This window comes from Nicrophorus vespilloides, unplaced genomic scaffold (assembly GCF_001412225.1).
Source record: "Nicrophorus vespilloides isolate i.1.1-1 unplaced genomic scaffold, Nicve_v1.0, whole genome shotgun sequence".
Classification (NCBI taxonomy): domain Eukaryota; kingdom Metazoa; phylum Arthropoda; class Insecta; order Coleoptera; family Silphidae; genus Nicrophorus; species Nicrophorus vespilloides.
In genome coordinates, this window is record NW_017100093.1 from 783253 (window position 1) to 807903 (window position 24651).

Here is a 24651-nt window from a genome sequence, read left to right on the forward strand (position 1 = left end):
ATCCAAGCAATTAGAAAAAAAGTTATTCAGGTCGTTATAACTTCATGAGTATATTTTGAAATTGTCAATGAAGATGATGTTAGAAATTTATTGAATGCATTTACATAGAAAATTTCAGAAAAAAAAAACAAAGAAAATGTAAACGCAATTAAAGAAGTTCGTGACAAAAAACGAACGTCATGAACAACGTTTTATTTTTTAATGAAAATAATCCTAAATTAAGAAGAAGTGCTATTTTGAATCAATCAGAGTTACATTCAATAATTTTAGGCACAAACGATTAACTTTAAACTATTTTAATATGTAATTTCACTTTTTTATGTAACTCAGCTGTTTATTTTATATAACTTTTCTTTGTTAATTTTTTTTACGAAGGAACGTATTTTTTTGGGTCATATCGCAATCCCGATAACCAAAATCCCGACGTTAGAAATGTCGACTATATCGAAATCCGGACAACCATAATCCCGACTATATAAAAATCCCAACAACCGAAATCCGGACAAACATAATCCCGACTATTTAAAAATCCCGACAACCGAAATCCCGACGTTCAAAATCCCAACTATATCGAAATCCGGACAACCATAATCCCGACTATATAAAAATCCCGACAACCTAAATCCCAACTATATCGAAATCTGAACAACCATAATTCCGAGTATATAAAAATCTCGACAACCATAATCCCGACTATATCAAAATACGGATAGTATCTTGTATTATTAGAATTTCTACAATAACATTTTTGACTTATCCATAATAAAACTTAAAATTTAGAAATATAACATACAGTCGGGATTTTGATTGCCACAATTCTGGTTATAATAAGTTTAAAAAAGTAAATTCGTAGAATGAATCCTACTCATTAATAGAGGTATGACTATATTTCTCAATAAAAAGGAAGATGTTTAAATTTGTCTGAAAATATATTTATTTAAGTACTTGTTTATACAAATAAACTGACACATATAGCAATATTTTAAAAAACAGATAATTAAAACTTAAAAAAAAATAACGAACTGATAACATATTTAAATCATACGACTTTTGACAATAGTTTGTCTAATTAATGTACACGCGCCATTTAAAATGTAAAACAAAATTTTCGTATGTTTTACTGTAAAACGACTACGAAGTTTCGTAAAATGGAATAAGCAGTATGTAAGTGTTATTGCTAAAATATCACAAAAAAGTAGAATATTACTTGATATACATACTCATTGGAAATTACGCAAGACTGATTAGATTTTGTGCTGTGGACAAAATGCGATAGCCTCAGTTGTGTTTCGTGTCTTTGCTGAGGCACACACAAGCAGATACGGTTTCTTGAGATTACTAACATTCTTCGTTAAAAACTATTTATAATAATATTCTTTTGCAATGAGTTGCCCAATGAGACATCCGTAAGTATAAATCAATATATACACGAAAACTTAAATCCTTTGTAAGACTTCAACTTTTGTCCACCCGAGCATGGTTGAATTTTTTAATTTCAAAAAAATTAAAGGGATTGCTTTTAAAATATTAATTGTTAATTTAATTTCATAAACGTTATATAATAATTAATAACCAATTACACTTTATAAATATGTAAACCAGCAGTTTAATATAAATAATTTGATAACTAATTTTGTTAATTACAATGTAAATTTTGTATGTTGATAATCAATAATTTATTGATTAAATATATCAGTTTCTACGCAATAATAATTATTGACGTTTGTTTTCGTACATAATGAAGATTACAATAAAATTCATCGATTAATTATTGACCTACAAAACCAAACGAAACCTACGACAGATTTCTGTAAATAAAATTGTTTTCGCTTGTTACGAGAAGTACGTATATAAAATGAGGAAATCTGTAATCGTTTATCCTATTTATCCGTAATGTGTTGCAATCAGTAATTTTCATAAATTGTATTAACATATTATCAATGGTTATAAACAGAAGTCGTATACTTATTGGAAAATGATTGCGCATTACAATATATTGGTATTGACGTATTGTTATTGTACGTAGGAGTGAGCCCCAAGATGTGGACCAACTGGATGAGGAAGCAGGAATGCTTTATGGTGAATACCTGATGTTGGATAAAGTACTGAACGCCCAGAGAATGCTGAGCGTGGAAAATAATAAACCCGTGCACGACGAGCACCTGTTTATTGTTACGCATCAAGGTTGAACAACAAACGAAATAAATAAATACTAATTGTATTTAATCCAATGCTAATTACAGCTTACGAACTATGGTTTAAACAGATACTATTCGAACTGGACTCGATTAGAGACATCTTCAAAGAGATCTTAGAGGAATCGCAGACGCTGGAGATCCTCAAGAGACTGAACAGGGTCGTTTTAATTCTGAAGGTATTTTGCAGATCGTAATTTTTATGTTCGCGTCCATCGATCGCTTTCACTGGACGTGCAACTCAATATTTTCAAGGGCTTATCGGTAGCAAAAAAGTATATATATATGGGAGGTGAATAACCTATATCGTATTTCTTGTTTTCATAATTAAATTACTTCGGTTTAGACACCGCTCCATTTGAAAATTGATTCATACACGCTATATCGAATAACATATCTGATATGTCTATTATGAAATAGGTCTTAGTAGATCAGGTCATGATTCTGGAAACGATGACGCCTTTGGATTTCATGGACTTCAGAGGATATCTCTGTCCAGCTTCGGGATTCCAGAGTCTGCAGTTCAGATTGCTCGAGAATAAATTGGGCTTGAAGCAGGAGAACAGGGTTAAATATAATCAACATTACCATCGCGTCTTTGGAAACGACGAAGTAAATTTAACATGCCTTCACAATTCTCTTTGTAAAATTGTATTATTTCAGAAAGCTTTAATTCAAATTGAAAAATCCGAGTCCGAACCATCCTTGACCGAATTGGTGCAAAGGTGGTTAGAGCGGACGCCTGGATTAGAATTGGAAGGTTTCAATTTCTGGGGAAAATATCAGAAGGCCGTAGAAAAACTGTTGGAAGAGCAAAGGAAAGCGGCAGAGGTAAATACATATTACTTAGCTTTTACACCTGCGCGTATTTTTAGCGATTTCCATGAAATGCTTGGTTGTTGTGCGTTCAGGGTTTTCCGAAACATCCGGTAATTATGGTTTCTGGATACTGTATCGGTTTTATTTGTATGGTATCCAAGGGACAACCGGAAATTTCGGTAACAGTTGCTCAATATACGTCAGCTACAAGAAATTATAATTAACGCAATAACATATGCATATTTTTATCATTTTGTAGTATTTAAGTAACAAATTTTAAACTAAACTTTACTAGGTTTAATTCTAATTATCTATTGACTATAAATCTTTTAATCCATTTTTTAGTGAATACTTTAGTGTTAGACTAATTACTTTTATAGATCTCGTATAAATAAAGGGATTTAATTTGACGTTCATGCAAATAGCATACATTCACACTTGTGAATAACATTTCAATATCGAAAATGACTATATTTTAGTACACGAGTATAACATGTATCTCCACGTTGCGTGAGTAGAATTGCGTACTATATTCGACATTTTACGATATATTACCTGGGAATTTCACAAGCAGTCACTAAAAATATCTGAACTTCTTCACTACCAGCAAATTGCTGTTTGCATGGAAATTTAGTGAAAAACGTTCCGGGAATGTATATAAAATTCTCTCTGCAGGTGTCTTCATTTTACTTCGCAAATAATAAAACGATCGTTATTTGTATTTCGGAAAGATTGAAACTACCGAGCTAGAATAAATATTATGCCAGACATCGACGAAGTTTCGCTTTTATGTTTAAGTTTTACTAGTAATACAAATGTCCGCGCACGTTTCTACATACATTTATTGCACTGCTGGATGGAACATTTATTTATTTAAATACGTGCTTTGAACACAATTAATAACCAAGCTTTTTGAAGTAAAGATGAAAGAATCGATTTGGTATTTCAAGCAACAAGAAATTCTGTTAAATATTTATCGAGTATTGATGGAAGGTTTATTGTTACAAAAGTCGCCACTCGAAACGAAATTTATTTATTTTTTTCATAATTTATGATGACCTGATTTCATGTAACGTTCGACCTTGAATTTTGTTTGTTGAAATAATCGATTTATTTAAATACATGAAAAGTGAATAAAAGTAAAATAATCATGTGTATTCATTATTTTTCATTTATGAATGATTGTACATTTTTTTGTGAAAATAATTGATCGATTGAAAACACTTTTACTTCAAATTATAAAATGCTCCTAATTAAAAAAAACAGCTAATTGTTTTTTAAATATTATATTTATATAGCACTAATTTAAAGCATTAAATTTCAAGTAAATATTTGAATTAATATATACATTAAAAAATACGGTTGTTCATTTGTTTATACAATACAAGTATTTCATAACATTGAATGGAAAGTGTGGTAAATTTGATAATTTACCAATATCACTTGAAATTTATTTAAATAAAAAACGATTTTTTTTAATTTGTTCAGCGAATCGTGTAAAACACAATTCTGCAAGAACATACGAAATATTAACATTTCTATTAATGCAAATGAGGAATTTTTGCACCATCCGACACGAGTTAATTAATGTTAATTATGCACGTTTTAATTAGCAAACTTCCCCTTATGTTGGTTTCCTTTATATGGGTCACGTTTTTTTTTCATATTATTTTTTGTTGTAAAAAATTTAATTAATTTGTTATATGAATACATGCATTGTTCGTTTTAGGAGGTGGAATCCGAACGAGTCCGTAATTACAAGTTGATTGATTTGGAGAAGAGGAAGGAGGTCTATGAGTCGATCTTCAATCCGGAAGTTCACAAAGCTTTGGTCTCGAGGGGCGAGAGACGATTCTCGCACAGTGCTTTACAAGGGGCCATCATGATCAATTTTTATAGGGACGAACCCAGATTCAGCCAACCCCATCAAATACTCACCCTCCTCATGGACATCGATTCGCTGATCACTAAATGGAGATGTACAATATGCATTCCAAATCACGGTTAATTCTCAATGACGATTCCTTCTCTTACAGATAATCACGTGTTGATGGTGCAGAGAATGATCGGTTCGTCGCAGTTGGGTACAGGCGGTTCTTCCGGTTACCAATACCTGAGGTCCACTCTCAGGTAAATATCAAGGAAAAGTTGATGCCATCATTAAATCGTTTGCCCGAGGGCCAAATTAACCTCGAAGCATAAAAACCTTTTCAATTCATTTCGTTGTGTTTTGCAGCGATCGTTACAAAGTCTTCGTCGACTTGTTCAATCTGTCCACGTTCTTAATTCCGCGCTCCCTCATTCCACCGCTTAGTCCAATGATGAAAAGTCATCTGTGCTTAAACTGGGGACCGATGAAAAACTACAACAGCGATGACGATAAGCAGGAATTGGAAAATTCCACCGAGAAATCACTTTAATACGAATATTTTTAATGCAAGTAATATTTACGTTTTAGCGTTAGATTAAGTGTCGAAAGGTTGAGCTGTAAAAATAAAAATGATTGACGGAAAGATTTATTGTTTATATTCGATGCTGTGCGAAACGTGACTACTAAAAATGTAATTTGGAAGCTTTCCCAGTAGATTCCTAGAGATGTAAATTTAGTTTATTCAAACTGTACATACATATAATTCTTATTTCCATTCCTCTTTTTTTTCATTTTGTTTAAATTTCAAAGGAACCGTTTTTCTTCTTGTAATTTATGTTTGGTTTAGAGCCAACAACTTGTACTCAAACATTAATCTAAATAACATTTTATAAGAAAAACATACTTAATTTGCATGAATTAATTATTTAATAGTTTATTTGTAACATGTAAAGAGAACTTCTTTGTTGTATAAATAGAATATTCTAACTATTAATAACTAAATCACATAGTGTACAATAGACTACATTAAGAAATAATAATATTTATAGTAACGTCAAAATTGACACATATAATAATAAACCGTTTCAAAGGGCTACTGACCACTGATCATTCCGCCCTAATATGAACTAATAAACTTATACGGAAGTAATATTTTATACAAAGATGTTAGTATGTTAGCACTAGGTGTAAGGAAAATGTTTTATTGGGTCTCTAGGGGAATACCTGTGAGAGCTACATTGGAAATAAGTTATAGCTGGTTATAGCTTCTAGAATTCCCCTGACGAGTATGAATATTCTATAATAAATATAAGAAAAAAGTGGTGAAAAATAAGACGGGAAGATCCATGTGAAAAATAGTTTTATTTTTGTTCGGCTCGTAAATTTGTAAACATTAGCTGACGATTGAATAAAAATAATAGACTTGTTGTGTTTGTAACGAAAAACAAAACAAACAAAAAAAGCACACGGATAATAGAAAGTCACGCTGAGCCAGTTTCAGTTTACAACATTTTCCATAAATTGCATAATTCATAATATTATTATCTGAATTAAATGTCACAGACTATGCGGATATCGTAGTTTTATATAAAACTTTCTATATAATATTATTAAAATTTACCAAATGTATAAAATATAAAGTTTTGTATGTTGAGAAAAATATTTGTATTTTCTTATGTTTTCTTGTAGTTATTGCAGACAAATTGTTATTTCTAGAAAATAGTTGCTTACTAAGTCATTTTTCAATAGTCAATTTGTATTTTCTTATAAAATAAATTTTGTTTATTATTTAGTTTCTAAGCAAAAACTAAATACCTACATAAAAAGTATGTTATTTTCAATCTAATTATGTAATGTTATATGTGTGCTTGATTTTTTCCGTTAATTAGCATATAAAATTTTAAAAAATATCTTCGTTAATAAACAAATTTTAATTAAACTTAATAATTATAAGTAATATAAATGTGAATATCTGTTCTTGACGTTATTATTGACTTTATAGCAGTGTTTCTCAACCTTTTAGTTGCACAACCAAACATTTTTGTTTGTAGTTATACTGAGACCCAATAGTTTATAACATTGTTTTTGACACTTTGAAACAACTGTCATTTCACGACTCATTAAACATTTAACGCGATCTGATATTGTGAAAAACGCAGTTTTATAGTATAATAAATTATTTTAAATTTAGAATTAGTTATATTCAGCTGCATATAAAACTATAACAAAAACTCGTATTTTATAAATAAACTGATTATAATTAAACTAAATAAATATATTATTACAAGTAATAGAAACCTGCATAACTGTACTGTGTCCGCATTAAAACATATATTATATGAAATTGCAATGTTGAATAAAAAAAATAACGCCGATGAATACACACAGATAATAATAATGTGTTATGAAAATTTCTCCTAAGAAAGCGAAATGTCCGTTCCGTTCAGAACAAAGATGAGAATGATAAAGGTGTAATAAATAGGCACCAAGTGTTTGTTACGCTCGATGCAGTGGCGGAACAATTTGGATGACGTGGGTGGATAAATTTCGCAACCGTCTCTAAGATTTCAAAACATGAAATGTTAAAAATGTGTCTTGTAGTTAAATAAAAGAAAAGAGTGTTTATTTACATGCAATTTCCTCACATTTATGTCCAGTTGCATAAACACGCTACTTTATTTATATAACTTACGCGTTAATTTTGATGTTCACATTGATTTATTGCATGTTACTTTCTAATGGCAAATTATTTTTAACAAATGTTTTAACATTTATATTCAGTTTAATTAATATAACTGGCTCATTATCTAAGTAATGGTGCTTATGATTATAAACAACGGTTACATAAAGTCATTATTTAAAAATTTCATTTACTTAATTAATATAATTGTGAGGTAAAACAAGTTATTTGTAATTGTTTTTATTAATTGTTAATAAATTAAATGCAATATAAAATGGCATTTATTTTAAATGTTAAATGAAATAGTAAATAGTTAAAATATTATTTATGAATTATTCTTATTTTATTACTTTAGTATATTAAATCTTAAAAATATAGTATATTCGAGCTTAAATCTCCAGTAGTTACGATATGCATATAGTTAATAAATTAAATGCAATATAAAATGGCATTTATTTTAAATGTTAAATGAAATAGTAAATAGTAAAAATATTATTTATGAATAATTCTTATTTTAGTACTTTAGTATATTAAATCTTAAAATTATAGTATATTCGAGCTTAAATCTCCAGTAGTTACGATATGCATATAGTTTAGACACGAGGCTTAACTTTACATTTACAATGGAAGAAGTTCGTCAGCTTTGTTGATTAAATAAGGTAACGTTTAATTAACGTTTTAACCATATTTTCTATAAAGTAAGACCTCGTTTAACGCTGATTTGCTATAACTCGGTTTGCTGGAAACTTTAAATAAACTTAAAACCTACTCGAATTCAAATTATCGCGGCATTTCATTGATTAGTATATAATACGATTATTCCCGCTGTGCTTTCCCAGAATAATGTTGCTTGTATGCTTGTTTGAGATGTAGGTTTCTGGTGACAACCTTCATGAACTGGCAGAACAAGGAATCGAAGAACGTGAAAATAGTGAATCTGAAGACGATGAACCAAAATAACTTGCTACACAGATTTTCTTAGAAAATGTTTAGAAACGAAATCGTTGATCAAATTGTATCGAATGATCCAAATTTTGAAAGGAGTACAAAAGCAAGAAGAGGAGTTTTGGGTGCGATCGCCAGCATTTGCTTAATGAAAGGGAAAAAAATTACTGTAGACGATTGTATCACTAAAAAAATTAAAAATATCAGAAGAGCGAGAACCTTCATCACACAAATAAGCTTAATATTTCGGTGTGCAAATGTTTTGTTTTATATAAACCATAATTACTATAAATACAACTTAAAATTAAAGTAAAATGTATCCTATTTGCTATGTGTTAAAATGACCTCCTATAACGCTGTTGCGTTTAGCGCTCTGTCTTCAGGAACGCATCTAAAGCGCTAAACGAGGTTTTACTGTATTTATTTGTATTGAGTACGGAAGCATTGTAGGCAATCGGTTCCGCCAATATCACGGACTGTTTTAAACTGGACTAATCGAGAAACTCATAAAATACATACCAACTTAAACCGCAGAAAGAGTCTTAAGTGTATAAACAAGAAATAACGATAATTTATGTTTTTAGAACTTATTTTTAGTTTGTTCAATTAAAATTTAGATTGTTTTGAAATTTTCAAACTGGACTAAAGTATATTCGGACTGATCGAATCCGCACTATTCTATACTTTGTGTTTGTTTCTTTTTACACATCTATGATACATATATATTACATGAAAGACAAAAAATATCAAAGTTATATGAACCATGTTAAGTGCCTAGGTCTTAAGTAGCCACTCAATGTTACTTGAAACGTTGTATAATATATGCTATTTTTCACATTGGTGTTTCGTCTTCAACTTTTCTAATTCAATGTTGAGCCTTGAACTACCTTGTCAGCTGCTTGACCTGGTTTGTATTTTTGAGCGACACAATTTGCTGGCAAACGCCGACAAGGAACGCTATAAAATTGTACTTGCACACGAATACATGCGGTCTATCGAATTTACTTTATAGTCGAAAGTTCCCATGCTTTTCAATTTACCGTATAATAATATATAACTACATACTTTATCACTATTCTTTTTCCATAACGTGCATAATTTTTTATCATCAAAATATTGTATTAATTTGAGATTTTTTTCTCATTTTAGTCTCTGTGATATGATTAATTTGTTAGTAATATTATCAATCCTCCCTTTCAAAATGAACGGAGTGTTACTGACAAAATAAACAAACCACAATTATTGCAACAATTATAATATGATATAAAACATTTAAAAAATATATTTTTTTTGCAGATCCCCAAAATGTCCTTTATAAAACTTTGGTATGTTTTTGCCTTACAAAGTTTTCGTTTATCTTCCAGTGACTATAAATATCTTTGAGTATATAATATTGTCACAATGTCTCTTATTTATAGTTACGCCATTGGCACCTCGTGCAAGTGCAACCGCCTGGCGTACGTTTTGCAGAGCAGAAATTATTTTTACTATGAACATCTGGACAAGAGGATGGAATGAGTTTAACGACACAAGAATTTTTGTCTGAAAATGTTGTTGATATTTACTTTGGGTGTTGCACCCCGAGTGCGTTCGTTCCATTTGAAGATCTCCGCAGAAAACCGACCGATGACTAATTAGAATACCCGTTGAGTGTTGTTGGCCGCATCCTAAAATACGTTGTCTTTCTTCTGAAATCCATCTGCTTTTCATCGGCCGTATGGAACATAATCCTACCATTAAATTAACTTGTTATTTATTTATTTGCCAATATATAAATGGCATTTATAAATAGTTTTGGTCGTGATAACCTCGTAACCTCTTGGACGGTTCCTACAGCCTACGTCAATTTTACATAACATGGCAATTTTTTTACGTAAGTATATGGATTAAAAACTGCTTAGCTTCCGCGCAGTCTGCCACGTCTCATCTATAAATAACACCAATTAATTGTTGTTTCTGGTGAGGAAAAAATATATAGATTTAACAGGAATACAGCAATGCATGAGAGAACGCTACAATGACGATGATGACGTAAATCATCGAACGAGAGAAGGCTGAGGCCAATTAAGAAATGCAATTGTGATTTTACTGATTACTAAATGTTGCCCAGCTGTTTAGTAAATTGTTTGGAGCCAATCTCTTTTACGAGTTCCTTTGTACGTTCGCTCATTAACGTTATTTATAAGTCATCGGGCTTAGTCATAAATTGATGTGGCACATAATTTTACAACTCTGACTTATTGGCCGATTTGCTTATGCCAAGTGCGATTAAAAACGATGCTCAGATTACAAGAGTTGTTTTTTTTCTATTTATATACATTTACGACCTGTGAAATCAAATGTAATAATATTAGCAAAGCTTTCGATTTTCAACAATAACAGAATAACAATTTATACAATAAGTTGCAATCTATTATAAATAAGTATCTTCAATACATGGAAACACAATAAAATATATTTTTATCTTATATCAAAATACAGTGGAACCTTGCTTAACGAGCACCTCGCATAACGAGCATCTCGCATAACGAGCAAAATAAATTGTAAGATAATGACTCACAAAACGAAACGCAATATTACATTAGTTTACATGGGGAAAATTGTTTAACTATACAAAATCCTGAAACGGATTATTCTCGTAAAGCGAGGTTCCACTGTATATTAAAAATATATAAATAAAGATTAAGATCAGTCTTCCTGTCCAAGTTTAATGTATAATTATCTCGATGTAACTGATGTAAATACTTACCTAGTTTATGTGAACGCGACTTTGGCATCATTTTGAATGTTAAACGTTAAGAGTATTTTGGGATATTGTTTCCTCATCGATTTGCCAATCCTATTAATCCCGAATGACGTACTTGACTCCTGCTTAGTAACGTTATTAAAGAAAATAATCACAGTCTATAGAGGAAATAGTAAATTGCCCTCGTTTTCTAAATATTAAGAACACATTATTAATAATAATAATTCAACCTTGACTATACATGTAAATTGTCTTGTAACTTTGAACTTTACCTTTAACTATTTCTAATTACCTATTATGTACATATAATTAAATCAATTTTTTAAATCATTCATAGGTGAAATATTAGTTACAACTATTTTGTATGTTAATCTTTTTTATATTATGTCATAGTATATTTAATTTACAATCTTAACATTAATTGCGATCGTTAATTAAATCTAATGGCGGTAGACATTTGTATTCTTCTGTAATTTGTTGGTTGGCTGCCGTCTTGTAGATTAACTTCAGTAATATTGATGGCGATTCCACTATTTCCTTTATGTATCTGCTGCTATGCTTAACACTGCCGTTGTCCATCGACTTGGCTGAAAGTCCATATGCTGAAACTCATTCATTTCACTGTCCATCTGTGATGAACGATGGCCCTATTGCTGCAAGCACCGAGAGGGCCTGCCTTAACCAGGACATGAACCAGCGCCCATGGAATCGTGGGTAGGACGACTTAACCATTCGGCTATTAGTCGCCCTGTATGCTAATCGAATATTTTAAAATATCTTTGCTGTGGTAAATTTATATTTTTATACTTAGTCAATTCATACAAATTCAAATTGATAATTTTTTATATTAAAAACTTATTTTTTCTGGTTAATATTTACTTAAATTAATCTTCCAACAAATATCATACTCTTACTAATATATAACATGTATTGTTTTTCGTTTAGTCTTAATAATCACTTCTTAAGTCAAGCTTTAAGTAATAATATTAGATAGTTTGAATGTGCGTTTATTATGTAATAATGAAGGCATAACAAATAATATCTAATTTATCTCAGGGGAAGAAGATTGACTCTTCCATCTGAATAAATTGTTAAAAAAATACTTAAATAATCTAAATAAAAATAAATTGATGTGAATGAAATATAAAATCAGGCAGTAAATATTAGACCACAAAAAGATGGTGTCTTCTCTGCATCCAAAATAAAAGCGAAATTATGAGATGTACTAGAGTCAGGGACAATAAGTGCAGTATTAATTACAAATGTTTCAGGTTCTTCATTTCAAAAGACGAGACAACGAATGAAAACATAGCGAGGGGAAAGAAGTTGACGACCGCCAGTCTGAAGTCTAGACTTTAAATCAGAGGGCTCTTAACCTTTCAAAAAGCTCAGACCCATTGTAATTAAAACTTAAAACAAACAATTTGTTAATTAAAATAGTTTTCAAATAATTAATATTAGTTTACATTACGTGAATAACATATTAGTTTATATTACGTGAAAAAGACATTGACGTAGGTATATTAGATTTGTATGCATTATTCTAATAACACACAAGGGAATTGCAATTATCACAATATGCAATTAGTGTAATTCTGTATTAAACTGGGCATGACTATGTTATTTCTTGACATCAATTACTAATAGGTAATACTGAGAATAAGCACTTAACTTGTGGTTAAATTTCAAGTTTAATACAAACTATGCACATATTTAATTTTGAAATAGGCAGATGCTAATTTTGATATAAAAATGTTAGTATTACCAATAATTACCTTTTGCATTAGTTAAACTTATTAATTATCTTTTATTATTTTTTAATTAATATATTAAGATTTATTTAATTAACTTAATATATTTAATATACGATTTGATTGTATTTTTATAACTATTTAATTAAGTTTTTTTATTAATAAAAATGCATATATTTTTATATTCCATAAGTTATTATAGTAAAACACTATGTCAGATTAAATTTTGTCATTGTCTAAAGGTGAAGAAAGATCTTGATACTAAATCACCATTGTATTCAGAAAACAATGTAATTTTGACTACAAAACATGGTCAAACTAAATGTTGTATTAATAAGAAACGTGATTAACCTTGCCTATTTAGAAAGTGTAGGTATTTATTATTATTATTTAATTAAAATATTTAATAAAAAACATTGTCTCTATTTGTGCCTTATATTTTTTGCGACATTGAAACCTTATCATATTTTTTTTCAATATATTGATGGAATCGATAACCGCATTATTTCTGTAAATTTAAATATTTTAATAAAATGAACCTAAACATGTTACAGCATGTTAATGAAAGAAGCAATTAATAATTATTTAAAACCAATCTATACATTTATGTGACAATAGCATGAAAACTTCAATGACTAAAACGTTTAAAACTAGCATTAATACTTTATTAACAGCACGTGGATTGAACATTATTATTATCTAACTAAGCGTAATTGCTTCTTAGTACCCTCCTATAATTATTGCTGGCATTTCAATTTATTTACTATTATAATTAAATAGTAGATGATGCACACAAGTTTTGTATTTCAATTATTGTACATTTTATATATACTTTTGAGAAGAGATTTATTATAACGTATTTCTTACAACGTGCACTTTTATAAAAATGAGATGGAAAAATCTGGAAGACCTTAGAGAAAAGTACATAAAGATTATATCAGAAGCAGATTGTGTGCATTTACATTCGTAATCGTTATCATATACATTTTTTTTTTATCATATATACATTTCTTAATTACTGCACGTCAATTTCCTGGAAACTCAGCCCTTGTTATTGATTTCCTTGAAGTAATTAAGTTCATATGTTGGCCTGCAACGTACAATAAGCAGTAATTTTTAATGATCTGACTTCTAGAGTGATGAGCAAATACATTAGCTTGTTGTTTATCGAATCCTGGCTTTTAGTTTCCATTATTTTGTTCCACATACATTCCACAATACATTATAACATAAAAGCATAAGTATTCCACCAAATATTTGATGTTATTTGCAGCTTCCACTTGCAATAAATATATTATGGTCTAAATATATTTTAATAACTGCTCTACTTACAGAAAACTACAGTATCTAGAGCACATTTCGGCAAAAATATAATAAAATAATATATTTTATAATATGCGTTGAAGGCATTTGGAATTGTGCAAGTGCGAGTAATTTTATTTGAAGCAGAATTAGTTCGAGTTCGTGCTTTGTTGAATTTCGACAATTCTATTTGGTTGAAGCCATAAATTCGCCTATAGAGAGGAGGGTGTAAAAGATTTATATATCAATTTCTACTCTCGCCACGTGCAACCCAGGGTAACAGACAGTGTTCGGAAGGGTAATAACCCTCCAAGGATAAAGGACCGATATGGATGCAACGAAAGGGAAACACTGTTTCGCAAAGTTTGCAAGCTTTATATATATATTTTATTTAAGTTCGGGAAGGCAGATAGTTTTGTTATTCTTTTTCTTTATCCAAACACCGAAGCGGAAATAGATTATCTTTCGATAAACTTCACGTTTACTTACTTCAGTCTTAAAGAAAATAGTTCACTACAAGGACATATCAATCATCAAAAAAAAATTATTCAAATAAATTTTCATTTACTGTATTACTTAAGTTATATTTGTAAGATGAATTGCTTAAAATTATATTAAATAAATTATCAATAAAATTAGCCAATCTAAATTTATTATTGTTTTTACACCTAATTATTTTCTTTTTGTATATGTGAATCTATGGGTACATCTTTAATAATATAGTTGTCTTTTAAAATCTAGCTCATTTGTCTACATGTGGTAATTCTTTATTTTTCAATGTAACTCAATATAAAAATTTTGAGATGATATTAGTAATCTGTCATTAAGAAATGTAGCAAATATTGTCTGATTTATAGAAAAGTTGATAGATCTGTCATCCTTGGAATTTACAGAACACAGTTCAAAAGAAGCCTTGAAATATTTTTCTAAGCTAATCTGTTTATTAAAAATATGAATGAGTTGTGTTATATAATGAAATAATGAATGTATTATTTATTTTCATATACCTCGCATAGTGCGTTTATCCATACCGTATAGTATAAAAATCTCTTTTTGTGCTGTTTATTTTTATGCGTCCTCGATTAGTGTTGTTTCATATAAAATAAGATTTTGGCGGAAACTTTTACAAACGTAATATTAAAAAATGTATCCAACTCATACTTTTATTTAAAGGCCTTACATTTAGCAGACTAATATATGCTAGCTAATTTTAGTTAAAATTAGGAAATATTAGATACTTATAATTGTTTGACTAACATAAACATATAAAAAATACCGAATTTATAAGAATATCAGTAGCATATTTATATACCATAATACAAATATTATATAATCAAACATAGAGCCATAATTTTAACATAACAATTTACATTTGTTGTGAAAACAAAATCACTATATTAATCTCAACTGTACACTTATAACTAGTGGATATATTTTAAATGAGTATAGAAATGCATTGTAATTTGACAATACTGTAAATAAAATTCTAATAAGACAGTACTAGAGATACACTGATTCTCAAATAATGCGGTCAGAATTGAAACAATTCTCTTATAGCACGGCAATTCAATTGCACGGTTTTTTAGGTATACAAAATTTCAGAATTCTAAATCTTGTACAATTATGAAATAAAAATCTGGAACGACTGTCCACATCTGGAGTATCAAATAACACGGGTTTGAATAGCACGGAATCAATGAAACGTGTTATTAGTTGACAGTATTTAACTTTTTGAACCAATTCATTTGATTTTTAATAATAATTACAAAAAGGATTAAAAAAAGTGATTATGGTTTCATCATAACTTATTTGAAAGTTATAATAAACACATATTAAATATAGTCTTTTCGGACAATGACTATATATTTCCTTTTGCATCTGTTATTGTATCTAAGAAAATGTATATTTTTAAATTACATAACTAGAATAATATAAAATGTCATCGTTGATGATTTATTGCTGATTATTTATGGAGTGCATAAATGCGGTAAAGATTAATTTTTCACTGACACTACGTAATACTGTCTGGGCGTATGTAAATACTCCAATTACATCATGCGTACGTTACGTTTCATGCGTGGATGTGCGGTTATCTAAAAAAAAAAATGGTTGCAAATTGTTTTACAACAAACAGAACCTAATCTCTCGACGTTATCACAAAAGAGCGCACGTTTCTGGTGTTCGGTTTTAGCAGAAACCCACGTCATATCTGCAAAAAACGGAAAACCCTGCAACTGACAACAATAGCAGAAAAAATTGCATATTGTAATGATGATAACAACATGCCGTGGACATGGTTGGTTCGCATTGCATTATTACGTAAATATATGCAATGCGTTAAATGTATTCAGAAGTTGGACGAATAATTTGCATGCCTCTTGCGAAAATGCATATTATGAAATTGAACCGTTTTATATTTATGACTGTTCGTCCTTAGGCCCAGGAAATGTTTTGAGTGATTGACTATTAAGTTCAAAAACTATTCTCTTTCGCATAGCTGGAGGATAGAAAATTTTCACTTTTTTCTTTACTTTACGCGTTAACTAAATAAGTAACCTTTGTTTAGTGTAGAATTACGTAAGCTGACATTATCGATTATAACAGTGGAAAATTAAGGAAATATTTCCTAGAGCAACACATTTTAACACAACATACATTTGCACGTTAGGACTTCGTGACTAGAGCAAATATAATACATGAGCAAATTGCTTTACGTAATGAAAAGTAAATTCGTTTTGCACAGTTTTAAAAAAATGTGTATTTATATTATGATATCACATGTATATTTCCTTCTTAATACTTCATTAATTTATATAATGTTACATCACTATTTATATGTACAGCATAATAATTGATATACATATATGGCGTAGAAGATTAATCTTAATAATTGTAATTATAGCCTGATGCAATGATTCATGCTTTTTATGTCATACATTTTATTGTTTTTAAATTATTTTACTACTTTTTCTTGGATCACATTAATATTTGTATATAATAATCACATACATTTTTATTTTAAGAAAAAAAAAATTAAACTATTAAGAAAATTTATGTAGAAGATTATTTTATTTCATACTTTTTAATAGTTTATTATTTAATCCAATCAATAATTAAAACTAATTCTAGAAGCAAAATTTCACATTTTCTTTTTATGAATGATTGATGTTTGAGTTATTACTCATATGTATCTAATTATGAAGTATTCGGTATATGCAAAGTTTACAGTTTACCTATTTGGAAATAATGTGATAAGTAGAAGAATTATAAAGATGCCGTAAAATTGATGAATCTGCTATACACGAGGTACAAGTCACATCCACAGAAAAGAAAATTACATGTGATTGAAGTCACATAGGCACGATAATTAGAATATATTTAAAATATAAGTGATTTCATACATATTTACATACAATACGAATATTTTTAACGTACAGATTTTATTTGATTTTATGATCATGAAATCAAAAAATCTAAAAGAAAACTATTGTTTACTATATCAATAGGCTAAATAATTGAATTATATGTTTACTGTTATCCATTATTTTTACGGTTATTACGTAAGTTGTTTATAAATACTCTTTGTGTTCAAGTGATTTATTATTATCATACGCACGAAGCGTATAATCTATTAACATGTAGAGCGTATTTTTATTTTTAAACCGCAAATATATTCTTTTTTCGCATATCATTTTATGCATTATTTGCATAAAACTAAGTACAATAACCTCGGCGCATTTATATTAAGACTTTAGACGTTGTTTTCTCAGTAAAAGGAAATAACGTAAATACTATATTAAACGCAACGCAACTTAACAGTTTCGAGTATTCTGCGTGGAGATTTTCAAAGTGCAGACCGCAAACGGTTTCATGTGGTCTAAACAAATGATAATAGTCATAAATACAGTAAATCCTCGGTTAGTTTTTAATATATTTTTCAGAGCCAATTTATATTATCATCAAAAGTACGTCTATAATTAGTTATTGAATATATGATTTACATTATCCGTATCGTATGTAATGTATAGCATTAGTAAGTGATAAATAATCGCAAGTAAACTATATCATTGGTGAATGTGATAATACATGTGCATCATTATTTCTCTGGGTCTTATGGTCTTATCATAGGTCTTGTGGTCTACAGCCCTTTACACCATTTGAGTTTTATTTTGTTTTTATTATTGTATTGAATTTTTTTTTAATTTGTATTTTTTTTTTATTCACAATCTGTATGATTTATAATATTATAAATATTATTATTTCTCTATATTTTTATTGATTTTTTTGATTTTATTGATTTTTTTATATACAGTCAATGGATAAAAATATGAGTTTGTAATATATTGAAAAGTATGGGGGACGGCGTTTTAGTGACTAACACCCTACTAACTAATGCAAATAGGCGACTTCGGAAAGGGGATTTAGTACTGTTTTTTTTTTGCAGATCAATTGAAAATTGCCTAGGGGTTATATACGAGCGCTATATTGATTTTCATATATTATGCTATTAGTAATTCAAATTGATGTCTGGTACAGTGGATATCAAACAGTTCCAAAAGGTTTATTTTAAGTGTCGAAAATTCAATGAAAATCGCGTACTTGCGAACTTGTCATACTAATTGTATTTACTATACAGATGCTAAATAATAACTCATATCTTAATAAATATTTATTTCATATTATTTCGTTATATAATTGGTACAAAATAATAATCTAGAGATTAAAATAAATATAATAATCAAAGACTTTTTCTTACTTATAAATTTACTTGTCAAGTATGAATTCTATAATTATTATAAAATTGTCAATTTAATTTTGTATTTTTTATATTGAAATAGACAATTGTATATAGCTTTATAATTAGTAGGTAAATAGTTTCATACTATACCCAAAAATGAATAAATTATAATAAAATGTAAGATTTGTGATTATTTGATAATTTAACTACGGTTTACAATTGTATTGCTTATGTACACTTTAATAGTTATTTGGTAAGGGTTTACGCTGCATTTTTTAAAGTGTTGTTGTACACATGTTGTTAAAAATAGTGGCCATCATCAATAAAGTGATTACAAATATTGAATGTTTCATAATTCTATTATTTCGGAGATGTTTAGACTTACTTACTTTTAATTCACTTTTCAACTTCCTTATTTAATTATTTCAATTTAATTCATACTGATTTATGTAATTGTATTCTAAATTATGCTCATAATTGTAAATAAATCATAAAATTTAAATGTAAACAATATTTTTAATGATCCAAGTAATATATAAAATTCTTCTACAATTTATAAACTAAATTATGTCATAATGTTTGCGTAATAAGCACTACGAATTAATACAATACTATGAGAAGAAATCTATTAAAAAGTTTTGTTTGATGTTTGCCAAAGTTTTGCGACACTTGTCCTATTTTATATTATATTTTATAACATCACAACATTTACAAATCACATTTTATAACTCAAACCAAATTAGTATTTTCAACTTCACTATTTTCATAGTCAACCAAAATAAACTACATTTCGATTTACGTGTATATTTTTCATTTATAATTTACAATGTAAATTAAATTTCATTTTGCTTTTATTATAAATTCATAGAAAAAAGTCTGCTGGTTCCGCCAGTATCCCGTACAGTTTGAAAAAAAAATAGCATAAATGAAAAAAAAAACTATAATTTATGTGTACAAAATAATTTTGAATAATAATATATTATAATCTATTTTCATTTTGTTCTATTAAAATTTAATTTATTTTGAAATGTTCAAACTATACTATAGTAAATTCACACTGATCGAAGCACTACTATGTACTAGGTCAGAATGAAAACAACACATTTTTATTAATTCCATGAATGATTTTTAGTTAAAGTATAATAAAACAATTTAATTAAACACAATTAAAAATAAAAGCTTTCTATAAAATTTTATACATTATCAATATAGCAAATATTAATGAAAAAGCGTATAGAAATATTTCCATTTAAAGCAATTATTTAAATTGAATTAAATACAAATAATAATATACAAAACGTATTATTGATTATGAAAGATATAAAATTAAATTTTCACCGACGCAATTGCATTTTGTAATTTTAAATAATCCGAGTCGCATAATTTTGATAACTGTTATCATCAACATTATTGAACTTTACGATTTCACAGTCTGAAAATATTTTTGTAAACTATATATGTGTTTATACGTAATCAACAAATTATTCCGTGCCTATAAATACATGAACCAGATATGGTCGAATTTGTTTTTCCATACATTAATTGCATAAGTACCTTCGATAAACGAAAGCGTCTGCAAAAAATTATATGCTTCTAACGTAATGTCTCATACAATGCGTAATAAATGTGTTATTTTTTTATTTCTATACATTTTTTTGGTTGTCGTGACATTAAGGTCAACTGATTATAGTTGGTTTATCAATGGACGTGCACAAAAAAAGTTATCAACGGGATGCGTAAACCGAACGAAAACAATAACAACGAATAATCACTGACCAACACTGATTATTATTAAGAAAAGAACTACGTGCGCTGCATTCGCGTACAAAATAATAATAATAACAACAAGTGTTGAATAGAATTTGTGGACAAACAATGGCGAAACCTTTGGGGTCATATGCGAATTTCGCTCGACAAACCCAAACTATGATGGCAACAACAAAAGGAGGAAAACAAAAATAAGAATGTTTTCGATTTATAAATAGATGGGTTCCTGGGAACGTCACCGACGGAGAGTTTCCCAAATATCCGCTATATTTATCAAATTTAATTACATTCCAAATAAATCTGCGTTAGGGATGCGTAAGCTCTTGCATAATTGGCATTTACGTTGAATCGAACAGTAAATAAATTAAAAATGGCCTAACTACATTCTCGGAATTTATTCTATTATTAAAGGTGGGACGTGGCCGTGCGCTCGTACAACACTCGAAATATTTATAGAAGGAAATTGAAACTAACCTGACTTAATTTTATTTTCCTTCGCTGTTTCTAGTTCATTTACTTAATCTTTCTATTATAGATAATCTTGCTGCATTTAATGCATGAAGTGCAATTACTGTTCCGATTCAACTCTTTCAGCAGATTATAAGTTTTAAACTTTAGTGTTTTAATTATTTAACCGGTATTAAGATTACGTTTTAAATAGAAATAAAAAGCAATATATATAAATTGAGTTTATAATTTTATAACAAATGTTGAAGAACACTGGTCTACAAAGTATACATTTTTAACATATTAAATAAGTAAATTATAGATGGAATGCCAATAAAAGAGTGGATATTATATTAGTATACTTAGAAACCAATGCATTTTAAATTATTATTTACTAAACCTTCATAACTAAATTCTAAATGACCAAAATTCGTAGTAAATTATTTGTTCTTTTTCTCTAAAATGTCATGAATCCAAAGATCTAATATTATATCGGTGATTGATTTATGTTTCTATTATTATCAAAAGTTAACAGTTCATTTTTCTATAAACTTTTTTTTAATAACGAAAATTATATTTAAAATGGTAAAAAAAATATAAAATGGAACATCATGATGAATATTAACTAAATGTCTTAGATAGATTAACATTAAATATTCTACATTAAATAAAGACAATATTTTATATTTATACAATACTAGAACTTTTATTAAACTTTTCGAGATAAATAGTTCCTGAAAAAATAACTTTTTCAAACCTAATCTAACTTAAGTTTAACACAATCTCTCCTAGTAAATAAAACGTGAAGAACGTGATAATTTGTGTCAAATGTTATGCAAATGTATTGAAAGGTATATTTTTTTGTATAATTATAATAACAACAACAACATTTATTGCAATAACAAAAAAATCATTGACCGAAGTTTGTTATGCATTCGGTCAATTTGTTGACGCTATAATTTTCCTGTAAATGGTAAAGTCAATAGTATCCAACAGTATTACTTTAGTCATTATTAACTATTGTCAATTTAGTATCCAATATAGTATAGCAATATCTCGTATAATCCGTATTCGATCAGTTCATATTCACTATAATCCGGTTTGAATAATCTACACTTTAATTGAGCAAAATAACATTATAACAGTTAGTAACCAAAATGATATAAATCATTTTTTTTTGAAGAAATTTATAAAATTCGAATACCGGTTTAAAAAAAAACCTAAAAAACGGTTTTTGAGCGCTGCTTATAACCAATAAAATAACAAAAAATACAAATACCCCCTCAACTACTCTTCGTCAAAAGTGTACAGTTCTTCGTTATGAAGATATTTGCAACAACGTGAAAAAAAGCTAAAGAACATTTATGTGCACGTAGCAAATGAGAGAATATTTTCTATTTCTGCAATTTTTTTATCCAAAACAAGGACCTATTTGAGCAATATATTCATAGACATTCCTTCCCTTTTAAAATCATATTTCTCAAAAATAGTTTTATAGTCATTTAGATAAATGACTCTAAGGAGTAAAATTGATTTTGTTATACTTTTATGTAATAGTATACACGTTTTGTAAGATTTGGCAAAGAAAAAAAACGAAGGTCAGAGAAAAATGGATATTGAAGTTTTTAAAGAATTACGAAAAAATGCATTTTTTAAATTATACCTATTAGACATTTGAATTGATTAATCAAGATTTTATTTTGAACCAATAATCATTTTATATATATTATATGTATATATTTAGTTTTCAATTAGTCCAGTTTCAAACCGATTAGCCGGAGTATGCGAGATATGGCTGTTAATCTCTGTAAATTATGAGTGATAAATTTGAAATTTAAATATTATTTCTTAAAATATTATAAGAAACACTTACTTTAAAATGTACTTTATTATCTAAGGCGTTTCCTTATTGAAACAAAAGTAAATGTAATTATCTCAAATAACCACCATTCGGAGCTACACCTTCGAACGTATCTTTATTATTGACAGTTCAATGTGTCTTTCTGAAGGAGAGCAAAACAAAGTTCCAACAGCAGCAGGCATGAGCATCGTCGAGAATCAGCTGTGCTATTTTCACCCCCCATCTGCTGCACGGCCTTTTGTAAAGGCAGTCTGCAGTTCCGAAAGCGAAGAATCGATAGTTAAAATTACACTGCACAAAAACTTTGCGCCGGTGTGCAAATTCAATTAACTCAGTTTCACTTTGTTGAATTGAACGGAAATGCACCCGTGTGTACGAACCTCTGCAAAAATGCGACGCTCAGTCCGACGACGATGGGACGAGGTAAAAGTTGAAGTCGAATAAACCGGAGGCGGATTTCATTTCGCTTATATAAAAATAAACCTGATTAATAATGTACGTCAAAGAGGAGCGAAGAAAAGGAATCGCCGAGGAAGAGCAGCAGCAGGAGCATCCCACAATTTTTATCCGCTCACGTTCTAATTATATAACCGAGTTGTGCAAGAGACACAAGACACGTACGTTCGTGCTTCCTTACCATAGCTTCTCCTCTTTATCCAACGCATTGTGTCTGCTCAGTTTGTTCTCATTCCCGCGACGCGAATGCTTTAATTATGTATTTTCTAAAACTGTACAGCGTTGTGTAAAAATAAATAATTAAGTTACATTTGTAAATTATGATCTCAATATTGAAATAACTGATTCATCTTTTTTTTATATAAATCTCATGATATTCTTGTTATTAAATATTTGATTTTTCTTAAAAATCGTATTTTGTTTGTTTCAATTCAATTATAAAATAAAATAATTTTACCAAAATTTGTTAGACTCTGTTGGTCTCTAAAATACTGAAATAAATATTATATATTAAAAGTAATGGTAATAAAATATCATTTATATTTTGATTATAAAAATATTCTCAGGATTTATTTAAATATGAAAGGAAAAAGATCATGTTTTCTTTAAACAGACTTTATAGGAGCTTTATCTGTAGAAGATTCAAAACAATGTCAGTGTTAGTCTAAACAATATTCGTTTGACTCAATAAGTTATTTTAAGTTAAATGATATAAGATAAGTCAAAATGTCTAAAAATAAAATTATCAAGAAGTGCATATTATTTGAATGATGTACGAACAATGTCAAAGTTAGTCTAAACAACGTTCATCTCATAGATTATTGAGTACTCAATAAATTATTTTTAGTTAAATGATATAAGATAAGTTGAAATGTCTAAAATTAAATTTATCAAGAAATACAAAATACTTATATGATTTTTGAAGGTTAATAAAATATATTCTTTAATTATTAACATATTCTTACTTACATTAGAATAAAGAATCTCATATCACCTTTCTTTAAAAAAAATCTTTTCTTAATTGTCAATGTTCTCAATTACGTGTATTTGAAGCGGAAATTCACTCCATATAAA

At 28.6% G+C, this 24651-nt stretch overlaps 1 protein-coding gene across 1 annotated transcript; it reads left to right on the top strand.

The window, feature by feature from the left end:
- Nucleotides 1-1267: 1267 nt before the first annotated feature.
- LOC108567671 (tryptophan 2,3-dioxygenase) lies at nt 1268-5772 on the top strand. Its single transcript, XM_017928274.1, has 8 exons — nt 1268-1406; nt 2027-2184; nt 2244-2374; nt 2616-2807; nt 2859-3026; nt 4744-4993; nt 5051-5144; nt 5251-5772. The coding sequence occupies exons 1-8, from the start codon at nt 1384-1386 to the stop codon at nt 5432-5434; spliced, it is 1200 nt and encodes a 399-aa protein (XP_017783763.1). The 5' UTR covers nt 1268-1383; the 3' UTR covers nt 5435-5772.
- The last annotated feature ends 18879 nt before the right edge of the window (nt 5773-24651 follow it).